The 21,659-nt window shown below is 44.3% G+C and overlaps 1 protein-coding gene across 3 annotated transcripts in view; it reads right to left on the bottom strand.

The window, feature by feature from the left end:
* Positions 1-6,880: 6,880 nt before the first annotated feature.
* Positions 6,881-21,659, bottom strand: part of TSC22D1 (TSC22 domain family member 1) — a 97,324-nt gene continuing 82,545 nt past the window's right edge. The window contains exons 1-3 of one of the 3 annotated variants that reach the window (XM_018556613.1): positions 10,223-10,476; positions 9,654-9,705; positions 6,881-7,667 (exon numbers count right to left, since the gene is read on the bottom strand). In XM_018556613.1, the coding sequence (XP_018412115.1) occupies positions 7,404-7,667; positions 9,654-9,705; positions 10,223-10,317 (411 nt within the window). In that variant the 5' untranslated portion in view covers positions 10,318-10,476 and the 3' untranslated portion in view covers positions 6,881-7,403. Of the gene's footprint in view, positions 7,668-9,653; positions 9,706-10,222; positions 10,477-21,659 lie in introns of those variants that run through there. The other 2 variants (XM_018556611.1, XM_018556610.1) reach the window with 2 other exon arrangements.

The following is a 21,659-nucleotide window of genomic DNA, read 5'->3' as shown; positions in this document are numbered from 1 at the left end:
CCGTTCTTGTGACCGACAGCAGACAATAGTGGGGCAAATTCTATAGCTACCGCCCACTGCCGTTTGTTGTCAATCGCAAGTTAGGTGGATCTGATGGGGAACGAAGTCTCTCAGCTTCCCCATCAGGCTCTGCCCACCGTCAATCCAACCCTGCATCATTGGTTGCTAGGACACAATCAATAAGGAAACTGGAGATAATTAACACCAAAGGTGGCTGCCAGTGTTCTAGCGTGACTCAACCCCGGCCCCATTCAGCTACGGGCTGGAAGATTTTCTGGCTGACAGCTGAATGTAAACAAAGGGGCGGGGGATACTGGCTGACATCATTGACCAAATATGGCCATTGCCACATTAGCATAATGACATCACGCAGCACTATCAGCCCCTTTACATTTAGTTGTCGGCCAGAGAATCTGGGAATGAGTCATGTTAGTCCTAGAAACCAACGAGCTGAGGAATGCGGTCACATTCATGACAACATTCCAGCACAGACATGCTCTGCTCTTTACTAATCAGTAGCCCCACTGTATGGTAAAGAGCAGAGCATGTTTATGTGCCTCCAATTTAGAAATGGTGGTACTTATAAGAACTAAAAGGTGTCACAAACGCTAGGTTGTCATAATGCCGTTCAAGCCAGTTTAAATATGTGAGCTGCTATTTCCACCATATTTTTGAAGATGTATTGCTTCCTTGCTGCCATCCCTATCCTTCATTCACTGGTCATTTCCCACATTAAAAACAACCCCCCACCCCATTAGGATTTGTCAGTGGCTGCTTTTCATGAAGAAAAGACGATCACATAGTAAATATAGGAACAAACTTCATGAATAACGATGACAAATCTCTGCTCGGATTGCAGGTTTAAGTAGCTAGGGGTTTTAAAAAAAAAAAAGGCAGAAGAAGCGGCTTCAATATTTCTGTCCTGATATGCTCCCTTTAAAGTTTAAACAAACCCATCCAATTATGCAGGCTGCCTATGTGGAGCTCTCCCGAAATTACTAGTTGCCTTCTGAATGTTCTGATCCAATTATTTAAATAATTTGTGATTCACTAATGCAGAACATGTATGCAGAGCGAGCGTTGACATCACTGGCTGCAAGCTTGTTTCAGGTCAGTGACTAGGAAATCATTTCGACCAGAAACAACTTAACATTTAGTCAGCAACTGCAGCCCAAGTATTTTTCTCTGTACAGGCTACCTGTAGCAGCGCATGGCGGAAACCGTCCCAAGTCGCTGGAAATCATGTTTGCAGGATGGCAGGAAAGGACCTTTAGTTTCCAAAAGTCTTCTACTGACATTAATATTCCACACAGGGATGGCATAGATTTGACAAAACTTGAAACAATATTCCTGCGTGTAGGGCTCTCAGGTCTTTCAGATGAGAAGATCATCATATCTGGATAATGAGGATTGCACTGGCAGCTCCCACCCCCACATTTACCCAAACTATGCACATTAAAAAGGAAAATTGTACTTTTGTACACATGTCCTATAGGTTCTCCCAAAATCACTGACTACTTACTACCCATTAGGTTAAACACTTACTTTCAGCCCCAGTCCAGTAATCAGAGACCCGCTCTGACCCATACATCCTTTTTCCAAGAACAGTTGGTTCATGCCCCCATTCATTCCTATGGGAAAACCATACTCATGGGACCGCAAGAGGAATGAACGGGGCCATGGCAATCAAGCACATTACAAACTGGCCATTTTCAGATGAAAGACTATGCGGCTCCCACTTTGAAGATCACTGGATTGACGGCTGAAGATATTTTACCTAGTGCGCAACACTTGGAGGGGGGGGGGGGCACAGCTTGGGGGAGACTTCTAATGATAGACATTGTGGAGACATGAATCATCAAGATTCACAACAAAAGCAATAAAAATAACAGCCCCTTTTCTTTTGATAGAGACATTATAGAGTATCGTGTGATATTAAACATTTGTTAAGAATATTTTTAAAAACTTTAATGCCCATAGTCTGGCTACAGGTGCACTTTAAGAAGTGTCCTGGAAGGTGGTTAGAACCTAGCCGTCCAATGTATTTATTATTAAATTGGGCAAATACATTTGAGGGGCATCAAAACAAAACATGTGCCAAGTCTTATAGTTTTTCTTTAAAAACAGCCACGGCCAGAGCAAACCATCCTGTCCCCTGCCAGCATGCAGTGTGAGCTAGAGCTCTCCAATCAGTAGGGGAGCAGGAGCTTTGCCAATTGCAGAGTTTTAGGTCTGACTTAGTAGTGGGTGGGACAGCTCCCTGCAGAAAGACCACTGCTTCCCCACAGAGTGCAAGCGTTTAACTCTGTAGCCGACGGCATCTGACAAGACTTTTCTACTACTACTACTCTGCAGCTGGAATGTATGTAGCCAATGTAAACCGACGTTCCAGTTGGGCTTTAATAGTTTTACCAACCCCCTCTGGTGCATCTCAAACTATTTAAGTTAGTCTGAATTTAAATGTTATGCTTGCTAAAAAGGTGGTACTTATGAAGCATTTTATAAAAATGTCCTTGTATCAGGTAAAATCCAGTATACCCATCGCACTCCTGACTGAATAATACCCTTGGAGTCGGGTAGGTGCCAAAGTGACTGCAGATGCCTCTGCAATCCAAGATAAGTTAATGTATAAAGTGACTCGCACTCCAATAGAATTTCCAGTCAAAAACAGATTGCTATCACATCATATAGTGACGTTTCGGAACAACAGCGGAGCTAACTCGGGAGCACATGTGGTAGTTTGCAGCAAGGCCAGAGGCAACATGGCAGCACATTTAGAACTCTTAAAGCGCCAGATGATCCCGATTGATCTGGGTAATGTCTTACATGTGATGCTTTGTTATATAATCATTATGGCGGGAATGCATAGTCTTTCCTGTAACGGAGGGGATAACAATCATTATGGCGGGAAAGCATAGTCTTTCCTGTAACGGAGGGGTTAACACGTGTTCATGTGATTGGTCCACTGTCTTTCTCACCATGCATATATATCTGCACTCGTACTGTGGTGTTTTTACATTGTTTGCCTGAATGAAGGAACCTCTGTTGTTCCAAAACGTCACTATATGATGGGATAGCAATCGAGTCAATAAACCGTTTTTGACTGGAAATTCTATTGGAGTGCGAGTGATGTTATATATAAACTTTTCTTGTATCAGGTAAAGCACATCGCTGACAGAAAAGTTCTTCTGTACCTGCAAAAAAGCAAAAGCTACCTGCACCACTGAACATCGCTTTGAAGTAATCATGACATGAAATTTCTTCCGAGACCTCAACTCATTACAGCATACAGTGGTGACACCGAGGTCAGGAGGAATCGCTGAGCCCTACGGGGAACCAATGAGATTGACGCTCCAAAGGGTGAGTCTCAGAAGACACTTCAGGCAGGGACTGTTCAGTATTGGAGCAATATTCAGTGGTGTGGGCAAGAGAGGCAGGTATTTCTTGCAGGTACAGAGCTTTTGAAGCCATTTTTTTAAAGCATAGTCCCTTTAGAAGCCCAAATCACATACATTTTCTTTTTACCTTTTTATACTGAGGAAGGGTTATAACTTTTTTTCCCCCCCCGATGTCTTGTGTCCCTGATAAGACTTTTGAGGAAATGTTCCTATGAGGCAACACTGGAAGCAAAGCTGGCCATACACCAGTACCATTTTGTTTAAAAATCTTCATTTTCAGAACATTCATTTGATTTTTCCAATCATCCGTGGGGTCTAACCAACATTGGTTCTTGACCACAGTGACAAGAAAAATCGAAGGAGCAGGACAGAAGTTTTTTTCTCATTCACTATTGGAACAAAATTCTAAGGCCCCATTCACACCTAGGCGTATTGTAATATGCGCGTCTTACCGCGATTCGCGGTAAAAAAGTTGCGCGACCGTCGCGCGATTCCGAAGGCTACTTGGCTGTATCCCAATGGCAAACGCCCTACAAAACGGCCCAAAGTAGTACCTGGACCTTTTCAGGCGTGGGCCGTTTTGTAGGGCGTTAGGGACGGGCGGAAATACGGCAAGGTGGGAACGAGACCATTGACTACAATGCAATTTATATTTTTGACCGTTTTGTAGAGCGTTCGTCGAGCGTAGAACGCGCTACAAAACGGTCAGGTGTGAACGAGGGCTAAGTGTGAATGGTTTTGCTTGTAAATAATTGCCAGCTTTGTACTCTTTGCATACCTTATTTCTCTTTTATTCCCCAGTCTTTTGACAGTGGCCATGTTTACTAAGGGCAAATTACTAGATCTCCAATTAATTCCCGGATTTCTGGCACATGTGATTAGACATGTGACCATGCACATCATCTCAGGGGGGAAAATGCCGTTTCCCTGAGATCTGGTGAGATTACAGATGAGATTTGCCAGCAATTGCGTTCCATAAGGCACACCGGACCATAGGACGCAGGGCGGTCCGATGCGCCTTATGGAGCACTGAACAGACCGGAGCTTGTCACAGATTCTGTGACAGAAGCTGCAGTTAGTGACCGCTGAGACAGGTGGTGCTGTGATTGAAGCGCCACGGTCTGTGATCACACAGAGCAGACGAAGAACGTCCGTTCATCTGCTCGAGGGGCTCTATGGTGATCTCAATCGCCGCCGCTGCTCGGTTTTAATACGAGTGATCTGATTAGATCACTCGTATTAAACGAGCAGTGGCTCCTACTGTACATTTAGCTCTAGCAGGGCTAAATGTACAAAAAACTACGCCCGGCGCCCGAAACTGCATGTCTCGGGCGATAGGGATTCGCACCATAAAAAGCACACACATTTCCCCCCCGTCTTTTTTAGGGGGGGGGGGGGGGGGGGGGGGGGAAGTGCTTCTTATGGAGCGAAAAATACAGTACATAATAAATGTACTCCTGTGACCCAAGAGAACTAAAGCCAAAAAAAAGTTTGGCTATAGTCCGTGTTTAAAAAAAAACAAAAAAAAAAACCAGACAGTTCTAATCCTATCCCTCCCCTGGGGGAAAAAAAAATAGAAATCCAGTGCTTCAGTGGCTGCATGTGCCCCTTCTTTCCCAGGGAAAACACAGGAATGGTCAGGAAAGTTCCCCAAACAGTATACAGACAGCAATAAAAACCCAACAGGGGTTCTAACCCTTCCCCATCAGTAAACACGTGCAGGCTACAGAGTGGAGTGTTGCAGCACTTTATACTAGAAATGCTAGATTTTCACAGGCCTCCTAACATTTCTACCACAATAGACTGCTTTGCATTTCATCTTGGGCTCCTGTCTCTTGCTACACAAGACGTACTAAATTCTCAGGAGCAATTATCTAGGGAGAACTAATAAAATGCTAAAAATAAAAAAAATCAGAAAACTGTAACCACTCCTCATGTCAGCAAAAAGTGGAACAGCCAAAGGATTTGGAGAGGCAGACTGCCAAATATAGGAAGAGCTTTCTAACGGATGCATGGGAAATAGAAGTCATGAGCAAATAATGAAGATTATAGGAGGTGCTTTTATAACATGGCTGCTGTAGTAGGCTTTCAAATCTTCTGCCAACACACAGACTCTCAGGATTTGTAAAATCACGCAATATTTTCCATGTAATCTTCATGTGCCTGCAGGCTGTGAGCACGGGAAACCCTGTCGCAGTCTGGTGTTGGGGGCGGGGCTTGTTGCTAAGTGAATACGTGTCTCATACATCTAGTAAGCTCAGCAGCAAGGCTCTGACTGCCTGCATGCTGGAATATGCCAACACAGCTTCTTTCCAGAGGAAAATCCATCTTTTTGGAAATGATTCAAGCACAAAAGGAGATGGGGGGGGAGCAAGTGCAAAGCTTGCAAGAGGCAATAAATCGGGTTCAATACAAAACTTGTACTTTTCCGTCCAATTGGCAGTCTACGGAAAGAAAACCTGTCCAAAGTAATTCCATTGGTCCCAAGAGCCAGCTGATTTAGCAAAGCATTTCTTTACCAACAATGTATGCTTTATTGAAAGTTGACAAGTGCAACAGTTAAATACAATGACGTGTTACAACTGTTTAGAGAACATGCACAACGTATGCATACTACCTTACAGCTCATATATTCCGTTAGATTAGCAGAAAGTGGTCAGTGTCTGGAGTGTAGAAACTAAAACTGAAAAAAATATAAAATAAACTTCAGTGAACTGGAGTTTGCTTCCAAAGATTCTTAGCCAAGGCAAGTCTGAAGAAAGAATACAAGTGGCACCAGTCTGCCATGTCCTAATGTGTATTTGCAACCTTCGGCTTTCCAGTTCTTGTTTAACAAATCCCAGCATGCACCTTCACGCTGCAGACTTGGACTTCAACAATAACGTGAGAGCCAAGGTCTGTCTACCTCTACGTCCTAAACAGTTGTGCAGGTGTGCTCTTGGCTAAACCCTTTAGTGCCAGATTAACTTGCATCTGGGGTCCATCTGACTCCTAAAGAGCTAGCAGCTTTAAAAAGAAAAGGAAAAAAAAATCAAAACATTTCCGTTCAGCCAATGAAACCACTAAATTTCAATCTGTACAACCTAAGTAGTACTTACAAGAGTTCTATTTTACAAAGTACTTACACTACATACACAAATATACAGTAGGCAAATAAACTTCATTGAAACAATAATAATAAAGAATAATAATAATAATATTCCTAGTTCCCAACAGCATCTTCTCACAACAGATCATATTGGATCAATATAGCAGATATTGCAAATGAAGGGCCCCAGCACAAGTAGACTTCAATGGCTTCACCCAACGGGAAGGTGTCTTTGGGGTATAAAGCTTCCTCAGTGTGGAAGAGGATAGAAAAAGCTTGCGTCATATCCAGTACAAATCAATCCACTATTGTACCACCTGAACATACTTGCATCATGTACAGCGGGTGGAGGCGTGTTACATGGATAAAATGAAATTGTTTATAAAACAAAAACTGAAGGAATCACAGTACTAGGTGTATTTACATTCGCAATCACTGTCCAAGCAGAACGGCTCATTTCCAATGCAACACGCTTTGAAAGAATTATTCCTTGGAGTCCAAGTATGAAAAGGGGGGTAGAGTGACAGAGCGCTAATACTGAAAAGAGGGAGGCGAGGAGAAACATGGGAGGCACATTTGGTACCTGCTCCTTAAATATGAAGTGTACATCAGAGGCACATCCAAGAGAGAGGGAATATCTTGGGAGTTTTGCAGTCACTGAAATTATTAGGACACTTCATAGCCATAAAAAGGTTGAAACGTTGGTCACCTCCTCTGTAAATGTCAAAGCCCAAGCATTAAAGCACTGAGAAGAGAGTTGCCGTCAGACTTTTATTATAGGTATGGTTGTTGTGATTCAATCTCATGGTTGCAGAGGTCTTCAGTATTCATAATTGTAGTGGTGAAAACTGTAGGCTCATCGGGAAAGTCAGAGTGGATCGGGCCCCATTGTGATGACTTGTTATGAGATGAAGCTGCTATGCCGAGGGGCCGGAGCTTTGTGTGGCTGGCTGTGTAGGTGCCGGGGTGCCTGTTACAGGCTGTGATGATGAAGAGGATGGAGGAGAGCCGTTCTGGAGCTGAGCTTGGAACTGGGCGAGCTGCTCTGGACTTGCCAGGGTCTTCAACAAACTGTTTTCCTGTTCCAGCTGAGAGTTCTTCTCTATCAGCTCCTTGATTTGTTCCTTCAACACCTCTACCTCTTCTCTAACTGCATACATCAGGTGGCTTTTAACCAAATCCTGCAATACAAAAATACACTCAATGCCCAAGGAACCAGAAGAGGGAAATAAATAGCAATTGCTTTACACACAATAATATTAAGAAGGGATGAACCTTATGGTTAGCCCCAAAAAAATGACAATTACCCTATTATGTCATAACACTGTACCCTAGTCCTTAGGCTCACCACTCACGTTACAATTCAACTGTACAATCCACCAAAAATATGTATGTAAAGCAGATTATACAGATTGTAGCGTGTAGGGTGAGACTTAGCAACAATGCAAACATACAATATAAAAAGAACATAAAGGAAATATATGAGCTACCATTACTGATCTCTCTCTCTAAAACTGCTACCTGTCTGGCCGTCATGCTGATGCTTTGTCTTCACTCATTCCTGACTCACTGATTGGAAACAAGTACAGAGATGGAGAATCCTGCCTTGTAATTGCTACATGATTGTTGCAGCTTTGTGACTCAAATACCCAAACCAAGAAACTGACATTATTAGAAAGCAGTCCGCAGCTGTAGCCCCCATATTGCTCTGATAACAGGTGTTTGTTAAACCATTAAGAGTATATCAGACCGTAATATGAAAAGGGGGGGGGATTGGTCACAGTTAAATCCTAGTGAAATATAAATATCACATCACTAAACTAGAACAAAAATGCAAGAAAAATATAACCATGTGGGGTGTGTTTAGTTTGTCTAACTATTCAATAATATTTAATAACGAGAGAGAGGCAGACAGAGAATGTATAGCTTAGTCCAAAACCCTTTATCCGTCTCTGACCACATACAATAAATGTTTTTTTTTTTAAAGTGAATATACACACACACACACACAGAGAGGTTACTCAGACTTTATATGTGTATAAGGTATACAGGGACACAGGTAACGAGGAGAACCGTAGTGTAGCCTTATTGCACTGGTTCAATTCCCACCAGGGACACCATCCACCCATGTTAATATCTGCTCCAGCTTTCCTCTCAAACCATCTTGCGAAGGTTCATTGGATTAAACACAATACTGACCTTTGTATTGGAATGAGGAATGCACATTAGATTACACAGACCACAGGCTGTAAAACCCAATGGGGGGGGGGAAGGGGGGTAGATTTACTAAAACTGGAGCAGCTGTGTACACTAACCAATCAGCTTCTAGCGTCATCTTGATCAGTTCAGCTTTGAAAATGAAAGCTAGAAGCTGATTGGTTGGCTGCTCCAGTCTGAATACAACCCCTCAATGTTTTTTTGCAGGTCATTGCTAAATTTGAGGGCTCTACACAAATGAAATAAATGAATTTCAATGCATGTGAATCCTGGGGGGTTAGTTTGATAACAGGGCAGGATGCGGATCTTCAATGATTACATTGTAGATCATTAAATGTGACATCATCCTACACTTACTGCTTCCAAATCATATAAACAAGACAGATCACTGAGCTGTATTTCCTGCCCCATCTAGTGATCACAGTCTGTGGCCATGTAAGGGACACATTCATATATTAAACTCATGAAATAACCTGCAAATCCCGACCAGGGCATTGTGTGCCGACCACAATCCTGCAAATCTACCTGTGTGTGTGATAACACTGAGCTGGCACAACACATGTCTGCTCTACCCCCTCCTCGCCTTCCTTTGTAGCAGAGCTCTGCTGAGGACAATAGCGGAGATCTCGGCCAGCCCGGCGCACACCGGCTGCAGCTAGTCTGAGCAGAGCAGGTTGCCGCATAGTGTTTTCCTCTAAGTCCATGACGTCATGAGAGCACATCGAAACCCGCCCACCCTGGCTACCATCTGGCCAATGGGGGAACGAGCTATTTATAGCCGGGAGTTAAAGGTTCTCCTCCTGCCTAGTAACAGCGAGCGGGGAATCGCGTGAGAGGAGCGCACGGCTCCGGGCATCGCTCCAATAACAAAGAGGAAATGTGCGGGGAGGCGGTGTGTGTGCCAGGTGTACTCATACCTGGGCTGCCGCGCACACACAGCCCATACCTACCATGGCTTGCTCGATTTTGTTGTCGATCGCTACCACGCTGGCACCGGAGGAGCTGAAAGACAAAAAAAAAAAAAAATGGCAATCGGTTAACGCCGACAGTTCATAACCAGTGTACAGAACATAGCAAAATGAGACACGGTGTCATTGTGATCCTGGTGTGTCCGTGCCAATCAGACCCCTATCCGCCCCAATGTGACTCCATCGCCGAGATGTATGTGTGCATCCCACATACTGCATCAACCGCACACATCACAGTACAGCATTTCCCGGACTGAACACTACACACATACATCATACAGATCATACAATATACACACACAGAGATCATACAATAGAGACACAGATCGCGCACACACATCTCAGGGTATACAGATCATACAATAGACACACATCTAGGCTATACACATACAGGTCCGCACAGTACACAGGCATCCAGAATATTCCACACAGCGAGCAGAAGAGGATCCGCCATCATGCAATCCTTCGATCTATCCATCACACACGCAGCACTGAGATCACACGGTCCGCAGGCAGAGATGATGGAGGAGGGGACCGGCCGTGCCATGTACCTGCTGTCTAATGTGACGGGCGCGCTGTCTGTGCCCAGCAGGGAGGAGAGGAAGGAGATGGAGAAATTCCTGAGCTGGTATACCCCTAGATCCATAGCGGCCTCCGCTCTACATCTCCGGCACAGGACGATGAGCGGCCAGCGGACATGAAGCCCCTTTGATGCTGAGGAGGCTGCGGGAAGAAATGTCCCAGGTCAGCGCTTCCCCGGCTCAGCTGAGAGCCGGCCTGATTACATAATATATGCACGGGGCGCCCATTGGCTGAGCTGCCGCTAGGGAACGCCCCCTCCCTGCAACCCTTTCAGGACCGGGAGAGGACTGTACATGGGATGGGACTACGGAGCGAGGATTTCATCATCTGCCATAGAGCAGAGCGCTCATCTCCGATCCCCATCACACCGACATACAGTCATCATCATCAGTCCAACAAACACAGGACCTCACCGCTCTATACACCGAGATGACTTCTATTATAATACATCACTGACTGCACGAATTCAGGGAATCCCACCCACAGGTTCCGCGCTGGACATTACAAGGTCCATAATACAGCCGCGGAACGCTCTATGGATGAGGAGGATCTCCCCGAGACACACAGCACCAGACCATACTGGAGCACAAACTACAACACTCTGGCGCCCTCTAGTGGCCACACCGCTCAACTGCACACAATGTACACACTTAACTTGCCATCAATACAATGTGTAACCTACAGGAGTGAATGTCCCCAGCACAGCCTGTATACTACTAGCATGGCATCATCAGGGTTAGGAAACAACAGATTCTCAGCTCCTATCTCTTTGTGACAGCACACTGATTTTAGATTAGTGTGCACAAGGTTTGCATTTATGCTTCCGACATGCATTTGGTGACATGTTTTAGGGCCCATTCACACTAGATGCGTTGACTGGCGTTATTCAGCAACTGAACACCACCAGTCACCTACACGGCACACAGGAAATAGCTGTTTTCTATGTACCCCCCTCAAACCACAACAACATGGGTCACCGCAGCAAATTACATACACTCCAGATAAAGGTAAAAAGAAAAAAATATAAGGTTTAGTGTTTTGCACGGAAAAAGCACATCGCCCACACCCGCCTGCACACTAAAACAAAGCATTTTTGGGGTACTGGCTAGTGCAAATGGACTCTTCGAAGAATCCAAAAAGCAGTATTGGAGCATTGTCATGTTTATCCGTCGCCGGCTTATGTGAGACACAAGCCATGCCATGGCAGAAACTCTGTGATGAACAGTACATGCTCTTTATCCTCTGCTTATCAGTCACCCCAGAATGAAAGAACCATATACCATATATATATATCATGACGCATGTACCTTGAGTAACGCATAGCACCATATTTGATTCTTGTCCACACTCTGGTTCTTCAGCAATCAGTATTGGAAGACTGATAACTATTATTAGGGACTTCATTTGATTTGTGGGGTCACTCAGCCCCCTTTGTGCTGTTTAGGTCTTCATCTGGGCACAGAGGAGCTGCTTCCCTGCCACACTTTGCCATCACAGGACCTGGATAGTATGGGGTGGGGGGTGCCAAGTGACACTGCATTGCATGGCATCCCTGCTAATAGATTCCATAGCCGATTGCTGGATAACCAGAGTGTGGACAGAAGCCAAACATGGTGCTAGGCCATTGTCAAGGTACATGTGTCATATGGCTGTTCAAGGAGTAACTCTAGGGGAAACTTCCATGCTAACTGCCCCTTTTTTTTATGCTGAAACACTACACAAAAGGAGACTTTTAGCTGGTATAAAATGATGTATTGAATAATCAGTTCTCAGGTTTATTGTAGGTATCATTTTAACCAATCAAAGTACCGCAGCGCTGAATACTGAAAAATGGCCTGGATGGGAAGGGGGTTTAACACCGCGGATGTCAACTGGTTAAAGAATACACAATTCTTACTCAGTGTACTCACCCGCCCCTACCTCTCCTTGGTCCCTCGTTTTGGTCATGACATCCATATACAGCAATCTACATTACCTGCATTTTAGTTGTGTATACTTATATTATATTTGTAAGCACGTAACACTTTGACATGAAAGTTTGGCTGAATAAAAGTTTAGCTGTGCCAGGACAATGTGGGAAGGGTCTATTATTCTGGCCTATACTGGTCATATCTCCTCCAGGAGATCAGCGACGATCAGGCTGCCTGAAGCAGTGATGGCTCCTACTATTGTTTTGGCTGTAAAAATCACTTTGTTACCAAGGGGACGGCTTATAAACAGGGGAAACAAAACTAAAGAGGAACTGAAACCTGGAGCGCAAGCAGATTGATTCCCATTTCCCTCAAGAAAAAGAGAAGTCTGGCCACTATAGGCAAAACCTCCATTTTCTTCCAGTCTGTAAAGCAGAGGAGGGAGGAATTGTTTGGTGTTACAAACAGATAACTAAAGTAACGGAGTGTGAGAATTCAGCAACCACATTCTATAATCTAGCCAGCAAAAGCAGGCACTTAGGCTCCATTCACATATATCGTTTGCGTTTCCCAAGCTGAAGACCGGGTGGGACGCTATATGTGAAACTGCGTGGATTCCGCTTGTTTACCGCCATTCTATACAGCAGAATCCGCGGTATTATCGCACTTGCATTATTTTGGGGGGCTGCACGGTTTCATACAATAGCCGAATACATGCTGACATCCACCCCAGTGTGAATGGAGCCTTATAGTAGATGATGAGATTGCATCTTTGAACAGAAAAGACACAAATAGCCTGTGTATAGGGCTGGCCACCAACCTCTATCTACTGCAGATCTGTGAAAATCATGGCTATGGTATGGCTTCCATTTACAAAGCATCAACACACAATAACATTTCGTATTTATAATGCTGGAGATGATTGTTATACACTGTGGGTATACTACAGGTGAGAGGCCACATACATTCTACAGGTATAGTTATATACTGTAGGACCCACTATGTGACGCAGCTGTTTCAACAGTACCGGTACCGCAGAACCAAGCGGCCGTGCCGGTACCGCAGAACCAAGCGGCCGTGCCGGTACCGCAGAACCAAGCGGCAGTGCCAGTACCACAGCACCATGCGGCAGTGCCAGTACCACAGCACCATGCGGCAGTGCCAGTACCACAGCACCATGCGGCAGTGCCAGTACCACAGCACCATGCGGCAGTGCCAGTACCACAGCACCATGCGGCAGTTCTTGTTCATATATGATGCTACAGAGAGCATGTTGTCTGACATCATTAGCACAGAACCATATGGAGAGTGAGGCAAGGTTTTTCCTACATCACCAGACACAGTGCCACATCTCATACTGTTGCAGGTTACATGCTGAAAAGACCTGAGGAAGCACCTAAGCTGCAGGCTAGAAATCAGAGCTTCAATAAAAATGTCAGAACCAGAACATGGTCTATGCCAGTAGACCCGGGCACATGATTGCAAACCCGTACTGCCCGGGTGAAACCCGGACGGGTGGCAACCCTACAGACACCCCTGGTGTAGTGATGTCATGAATGTTAAGGGCAACGCTTACAATACATTAAGTCTTTTGTTTGGCTGTACTGTAGTGGGAATCTGCCCAACTTGTCTTAATATTATGTCTCCCTACCAATAGGACCCACAGGCTGGGCAGAAAACCATAGTAACCCAACCACATTTTAGATTACACAAGTCCAATCTCTGCAAGCTAAATGGATGGTTACTATGGGCTCCCACACTTTTACATTTATTCATTAGGGTACACAGTGTAAACAAAGTCACACATATGCAAATGTACTTACAGTCTCTTATTTGTTAAAACAGGAAAGAAATGGTATGACTGCAAACTGTGATTTTCCATATAATGGGCACAGACAAAGGGCAAACAATGCCCATGCTGTAAGATGCATACTGTATTTGTAGCAGCTTTGATCATACTACAGTCAATGTCAGGTGTGTTTCAGGATGCCTATGCTGTTTGTACATGAGAATCTGAATATGCAAGTCCAATGTACACTATGTTATACGTTAAAGCACGAGTAGGTGTTCTGTGCATGTGCCCCTTAAAATGTAATGGCCACAAATACTATTTCATGTTGGTTTCTTTTGCTAGTGATGAAATTATAAACACATGGTAGATCATTAACCTCCATAATCCCGCATCACCGCTCCTTCACAGCGGCACTACAGAGACCGGTAGAACCCGTCTTTCTCCGACTTCCATAGTCACTCACTGAAAAAAAAACCCACACTGCAAACTTCACTGAATTTATTGCAGCACACAGCAGGTACACATTGTCCCGCCATGGATCCTCTTCACTCTTAACGTGTTTCACCCAATAATGGGCCTAAATCAGAGATTCTCTATGATAAATTGACTTTTTTTTTTTTCCTGTGAGTGACATGGCAGATCATTACTACATTTACATACAATCATTAGGCTGCATTTCTACTTCTTCATTCTAGCACAATGTGATCAAAATCCTGCTTGCTGCATCTTTGGAGTGGTTTCCAGCAGAAGACCATTCCAAAAGGGTATGAATGGTAACAAATGTAAGACATACAAATTGTACTATATGAAAAAGACAGAGGTATAACTGCAGCTCTAAAGTGTATCTACACCCAAAACCAAAAAAGTCTCATACATTGCAGCTTACCAGGCCATAGATGTGGTGGCTGCCTTCGTTTTTTCTGTTCTTTTTTTCACCTGGTGATCCAGAAAATAACACACTTCCTGCCCCTGGGTCCTTACTTCCCCATCTCCAATGTACTGATGTAGGGAGACATAGCTGCTACCCAAAATGATAAAGGATAGGTCACCAGCAATCAAGGTACAAACGTAGTCCAATCTACTGTAAATGCGCCACATAGGTCATACAGCCAACGTCTCAGGGCCACGCAGGGTCTCTTCCTCAAGGCGATAGTGACTATTGTTAGTCTGTTGCCCTGAGAAAGAGGCCCTGTGAGGCCCCAAAACATTGGCTGTATGACCTATGTGACAGTTACAATAAAGTAGACCCTGTTTGTACCTCCAGCGCTGAGGACCCATCTTATTTCAAGGATTTACACAGCGCCACCCGTTGTCACTCCGAGCATCAGCTTCCTTGAATTGGTCACAGCACTATATGGAGTGCAGGTGGGTTCTACATTAATTCATGCTTGCCACCCAGGCTCCAACATGTCTGCCTTTGTTCATCTCCAATACACAGGGGTTGGTGAGATTAGTAGTTTAGAAAAGAAAGATAATATTGTATGTTCAGCTCACAGGAAGTGACAAGGACTCAGCATTTCTGGCAAGATTATCCGCTATGTTTTTTATTTTTAGAAATATTCTTAGCCGGAAAAGGAAAACAAAAGCAGCCACTACATCCAAGGACTGATAAGCTCACAATGCTGCCTGCAACACCTTGCAACCAAAACCAGCATCCACAGATTCAGACACAACCACCTTGTAAAACTTGGTAATCCCCTGTACAGTAGAACTCAGACTGGAAGAAAGAGGGTCAGTAGTCTAAGGGCCTAATGCACACCGGAATCTGGGGATTTCTGCAGCATGAACCTGCAGAATCTTGTGGCAGGAATCCCAGGTGTGTTTGTACAGATGTGGCCGCTCTGTCCATCCAAGTTAGTTAGCAGGGTGTGATTAGAACATGGGAGGGATGCTAGTTCACGAGCGCAAGCTCTCTGCCTCTTAGGACATGAATCTCTGCTGATTCACAGGTAATAGCACCATATACGATCACAAGCGGACAGCCACCCATAGACAGATGCAGCCACTGTTACCTTGTATCGGCACATCGGCCAAAGTGGCATCTGTACAGACACACCTGGGATTCCTGCAGCAAGAATCTGCAATCTGCAGGCTCACCTCAACCGAAGTCAATCAGGCTCTAAATGAATACACGTGATGACCAGGAACATACTGATGGAAGGAGTGGGGGGGGAAATATGACCTCATTACCTCGCTTCACTGTCCAAATCACAGGCTGGGAGAAAGGAGGTGGCCAAGCTGTATTGCTTTAACTGCATTACAGAAAGTCAGGTAGGTTAGCAACCCTTGGCAGAGCTGTGTAAATCTCAGGACTGGGTGGAGAAAATAAGAAATTCTAAAACAAAAAACACACTGAACATGTACTGTATTTTTCGCTCCATAAGATGCACCCCCCCCCCCCAAAAAAAAAGGCGGGCAAAAATGTCTGTGCGTCTTATGGAGCAAATGTGTGAGAGCTGAGGGAATCCCTATCGCCCGGGACATGCAGTTTCGGGCACCGGGCGAGTAGTTATTTTGTACATTTAGCCCTGCTCCTGACAAATGTATAGTGCGTTTTCATACAAGTGATCTGATTAGATCACTTGTATGAAAGGAACTGCAGGGATCCTGTTTGGCCAACCCCCGCATGGTTTTTTCGGGGTCCCCGGCTCCTCTGGGGGACCCGTGACCGTGACCACGGCATAGGAGCTCACCATAGAGCCCCTAGAGCAGACGAAGAATGTCCGTTCTTCGTCTGCTCTGTGTGATCACTGAGACCGTGGCGCTGTAATCACAGCGCCACCTGTCTCAGCTGTCACAGAACACTTACGCTCCCTGCGTTCTATGGTCAGGTGCGCCTTATAGAGCTCAAAATACGGTATCTCAAACATTTAATGTATGCTTTGCCTGGAGTACAGGTTTAAGCCTTGTTTTTTTGTCTCAAGTTTACTTCCTCTTGTAAGGTAACCAACCTCCTGCACAGCAGCTGACATTTTGGGCTGATTGAATTCCACTGAGAATGTACAATGTCATTGGTTTACTTCAATAACTTGTCAAAGGTTAAGGCCCTAGGCACTGTATGTAGATAATAGGCTGTAATGTATACTGTCATATCACAGACATGGAAGCTGAGTAGGTGTTGTGGGGAAGGCAGATGTTTATCTCTGCAGTATAGTAACCTTGTTAATTTAACCTACTCTATAAGTTGAGAAGGCAGAGGGGCAAATACTTTGTGCGTCAGACAGAAAGACGTGATAGCATTGAAGGGCTGAGAGCACGTACTGCAAATCCCAGCATTAGGCAGGTTTGCAAACCCCCCCCGGTGATCTGTCCAGCAAGTAATTTTTCAACTTCCATTAGCAGATTAAGCTGTGCAGCAAAAGTGTCAGAGTTGGGACCAACTCTGGAGGGGGGGGGGATTTCTTAACACTGGAAGGGGGCTTACATTGGTCAGCTTTATCTCTTCCAGCCAGCCACTGGAACGCACTGTATCGTATTCCTGCTGGCATCCTGCGTTCAGGGGCGATCGGCTGTACCAGAACACGTCAATGCTGCAATTTTCGCAGATTTCCAGAGGCTGACCGCTCTGGAACGCACTGTTTATGGTGTGAACCGGCCCTGAATTGGTGCCGACACCGTTCTTTCTTTTGAAGGGTTGCTACTTGTGTTCCCCATGTGTGTTGTAAAGTAGCCACAGTTCCAAGCTCACTCCTGTGATGGACTACTACAATCTCACATTTAGTTAGCTAATTTGGATTGCGACTGTGTCCATTACGTAATTCGGAGATGATTTGAGGATCTACAGCAAAGTGATACACAAATAAGATACATTTTTGTCAATAGTTAAAAAGGTACTTGAATGTATTTTTAAGCTTTAACGCCAGAGTTTAATGTCACTTTAAAATGTGTTAGCTAGGGTTCAGATTTAGTTTGTTAGTCAAGTTCATCCAAATCTGCTAGTACATCTAATAGTACATCTAATAGTACCACTCTCCACAGGTTGACAATACTGCTGTCCTAGGGTGGCTACCCTGCTTCTCTCCATAGAGTGTAGTCACCCTAAGGCAAGAAGTGTTTCTGGCCATGTGAGAAAAAAAAAAAAGTAATACTATATTTATAGATTAGTAAGTTGCAATATTTAACAATTTTTGTCTTGGGGTTTAAATACCCTCTATGTACTACTTAAAAGAGAACTATGGGGTAACCTTTTTATCCCATAGTTCTCTTTAGGGTCACAGGAGAACTTATACTAATGTTCTCCCATGACCAAAAGCTCAGGATATAGTGAGCTATATACTGAGAGCACCGCAACCAGGACGGATCCCAACAAAACTGTCGCAATCCACTCAGCTGGCTGATTGACAGCGGGCTCTTTTATCCCATAGTTCTCTTTAGGGTCACGTGAGGACATATACTAAACTCCTCACGTGACCCAAAGCTCAGTATATAGTGAGCTACTGCTTGCTATATACTGAGCGCACAGCAGCCAGGAAGGATCCCGACAAAACTGTAGAGATCCACCCAGCTGCGAGGGAGTCCTTTAACTGGAGTAGAGAAACGTGAGCAGTGTTATGTGAATCTCAGTAATAGCCAGTTAATTGTTATACGTTTTTATGTATTAAACATTTGCCTGGAGTTCATCTTTTCAAGCTTTTGTCCCTTGAACCAACTAAAAAAAGCTGCCCAACAAATACAAATGATTCGCTGTAGAATCAACAAATGCAGTAACGACATACAACCCAGAGCCGTACACATAACCAAGCTACTGAGTAATAAACTAATCTCACAGGAATACTCGCTTATTCCCTCTTACAGCCTGCACCCATGGGTAATTGGGCTTTATTTATATACCAGATTTTCCAGCCAATTGTCACGATAGGATGTCTTGTTTTTTGGCTATATAGACCAAACTGATACTTTGATAGATGTGATCTCTGAGGAACTTTACTGTCAAGATATCAACACTCTGAGTCTGCACATATGCTGTGTCCATTATGGGGAGGCCCTACACATTCTGTGGTATTATTTTATATTTATTTTGTATTATAGAGACTAATATGCACAGGAAGATGGAAACACCCAAAAGTCCAAGGTGGACTGAAAGTGAGCCCGGAAATATGGCAGGGAGAACTCCCCATGTAAGAAGCTAGGGTGCAAGAGCGCATCAGAGTCTATCTATAATTTAAATCACGTTTGGTTGGACTGACCCTTTACAAATAGGCACATGTACACATCTTGGTGCCTGAGCTGTCAAATGTTCTATAAATTACAGCATCTAATGGGAATGGCTATACAGACTGAAAAATGGTAAATGACACAGCTGTGATGGACCATCATAATTTTTTTTACAGTGGTCACCTGTGACATTGGCAGAATTTAACCTGTTTAACGCTCTTCGTAAAAGTAGAAGACTCAGGAAGGAGTACCATCCAGTTGAGTCAGTAAGCTGCAGGGAGCATTGCCAAACTAGTATGAGCAGACAATATTACCCACAATCGCAGAAGCATGTTGGACAGTTTTAATGTAGAACGCCAATCCCCAAGAGTCACACAGTCCATAATTTGGAGACAAGTACAACTATCTCCCTTAGTTAACATACCTTGCTAAAATGACTGCTACATGTATATTACACAACAATAAATCTATGGGGGACAGATAAAGGCCTTTAAAAGGAATCTGTCAGGTAAGAAATATGGGCCCTAACATTGCTAACATTATTCTGATGCTTTCCTCACTTGTTCCAGTTCAGTGGCTCACAAAGACGTATGTGCATATTAGGTGTTTGGGTACCTGCTTGTCCCAGGTTTAGAGAATAAGATGGCAGCACTGGCTTATGCAACCTTCAACAACTTAACAATGGCAGTTCCCATATTACTTTTCCGGAAAAAATGTTATAAGGACTAGGGTTAAGGTGCCCATACACTGGTCGAATTTTAGCCGGTTTTTAAATATACCGGCCAAAATTGGCACAATGCATAGGGCTGTCTGCTCCCTTTCAGCCGGCATTCCTCAATCAGCTGATCGAAGGAGGCCGCTGGAAAATGTTTTCATCGATCAGAGCTGGCAGCCAATGAGCTGCCGGCTCTGGTCGGGTACCCTGTCAGAATACAATGTAAACAGCGGGATTCCTTGAGCGACACGCTGTTTGTGTTGGAGGAATCTGGTCAATTTTTTTCATTCAGCCTGCGGGTTGAAAGAAAAAAAATTGATAGGTGTATGGCTAGCCTTAGGGAGGTAATAGACAACAGAGGCCAGTCAAATGCACAATTCAACTACCATGTGTCCTAAACATGAAACATTGTCTATAGAGCAAGGCAGGAAAAACTTGTTCTAGACGCCTCCCAGAGGGAAAACAGCCATCAGAAATGTTTTTTTAAAACATGTCTAATTACTGTTTGTCATGACAAGCCATGGCCATCAGTGTGTGTGGATACCTCAGAGACAAGAGACTGTCAGATTAATCCAAACAAATCAGGCAACTGCCATCTGTATGGGCATCTTGAGACAATTCTGTAGATCAGGGGTGTCAAACTCAATTTCATCACAGGCCGTATCAGCATTATGGTTGCGTCTGTAACACTATATAAATGTATCTACCCCTTTATCATATTAAGTAATTGCCTCTGCATTCGATTATTACTGGTTTTCGGTATAACTAGCTCTGAAAGTAGACGTCTAGAAAAAATAATGGCAATTAGTGTAATAGTGCGGACTCTCAGGTGCTATGCTGGGTTGTGCGGAGTCTTAGGAGGGCTGTGTGGTCTTCACCAATGGTCCTGCTTGGTCTTGGTGCTGGCGGCGTGGATCCACAGGAAGGAGATTCGCTGCCATTGCTGTAAAAAGGTGCTGTGATTCACAGGAGGGCTGCCAGAGCCATGCTGGGGACTTCGGCACCTTCCTGTAAAGCCTGGCGCCTGTTTACACTGCGGGTCCCTTCTTCTGGGCGACATAGTGACGTATGTCACCCAGAAGGGACCCTGCGTGGCCCCGAAACGTTGGCTGCATGACGCATGTGACAATTTAATAAAAAGTGCTTTACTTCTTGCACATATCATCTAAGCTGGTGACTATTATTGGCAGCTGCAGGAGAGGTGCAAGGATCACATGAAATGTATTCGGCCAGCGGGCCTTCTGTTTGACACAAGCTGTAGATAAATGGTTCTCGACAGCATTTTTATTCATATGGATGTTAAAAATTCCCAGTTATGCATGCAGACCTGACCAAAGCCAAAAGGGATTTGAATGCCCAATCCACTGGGGCAACATGGGAGTAATTCTCACTAAGCTCTCTTTAGATCATAGGAACAACTGTTCAACTGCACAAGGGTGCCTTAAGGGCCAATAAGTACAGTTGGTGAAGCTCAGCCCTGAAGTTAATGAAGTTAGGACTGTACAGCCAGTTAGGAATGTAAGAAAGTGAAACTAGGTCTTTAAAGAGGCACAAAAAGGGGGATTGGCAAATACAACAAAAGGCATCATGTGGTGTTTTAAAGGATATTTAAAAAACAAGAAAAAGATGGAAATACATTTTTAGGGCAATTAGTTATTTGGCACCTGTAAATTGGCGCTGTGGTGCTTTTGAACTTTTTAGCTCTAGCTTTCTGTTGGCATTAAAAGTAGTTGATTGCAGTTTATGTCTGTAAGTGCTGTAAGACAATTCTGGCGATTACATTATTCATCTTTCACCAGATATGGGGGGGGGGGGGGGGGTGTGACGGGGAAAAA

This window comes from Nanorana parkeri, unplaced genomic scaffold, assembly GCF_000935625.1.
Source record: "Nanorana parkeri isolate BGI_ZX_2015 unplaced genomic scaffold, ASM93562v1 scaffold243, whole genome shotgun sequence".
In the NCBI taxonomy this organism is placed as follows: Eukaryota; Metazoa; Chordata; class Amphibia; order Anura; family Dicroglossidae; genus Nanorana; species Nanorana parkeri.
The sequence above is the reverse complement of the archived record's forward strand: the minus strand, read 5'-3'. Positions and strand labels throughout refer to the sequence as shown.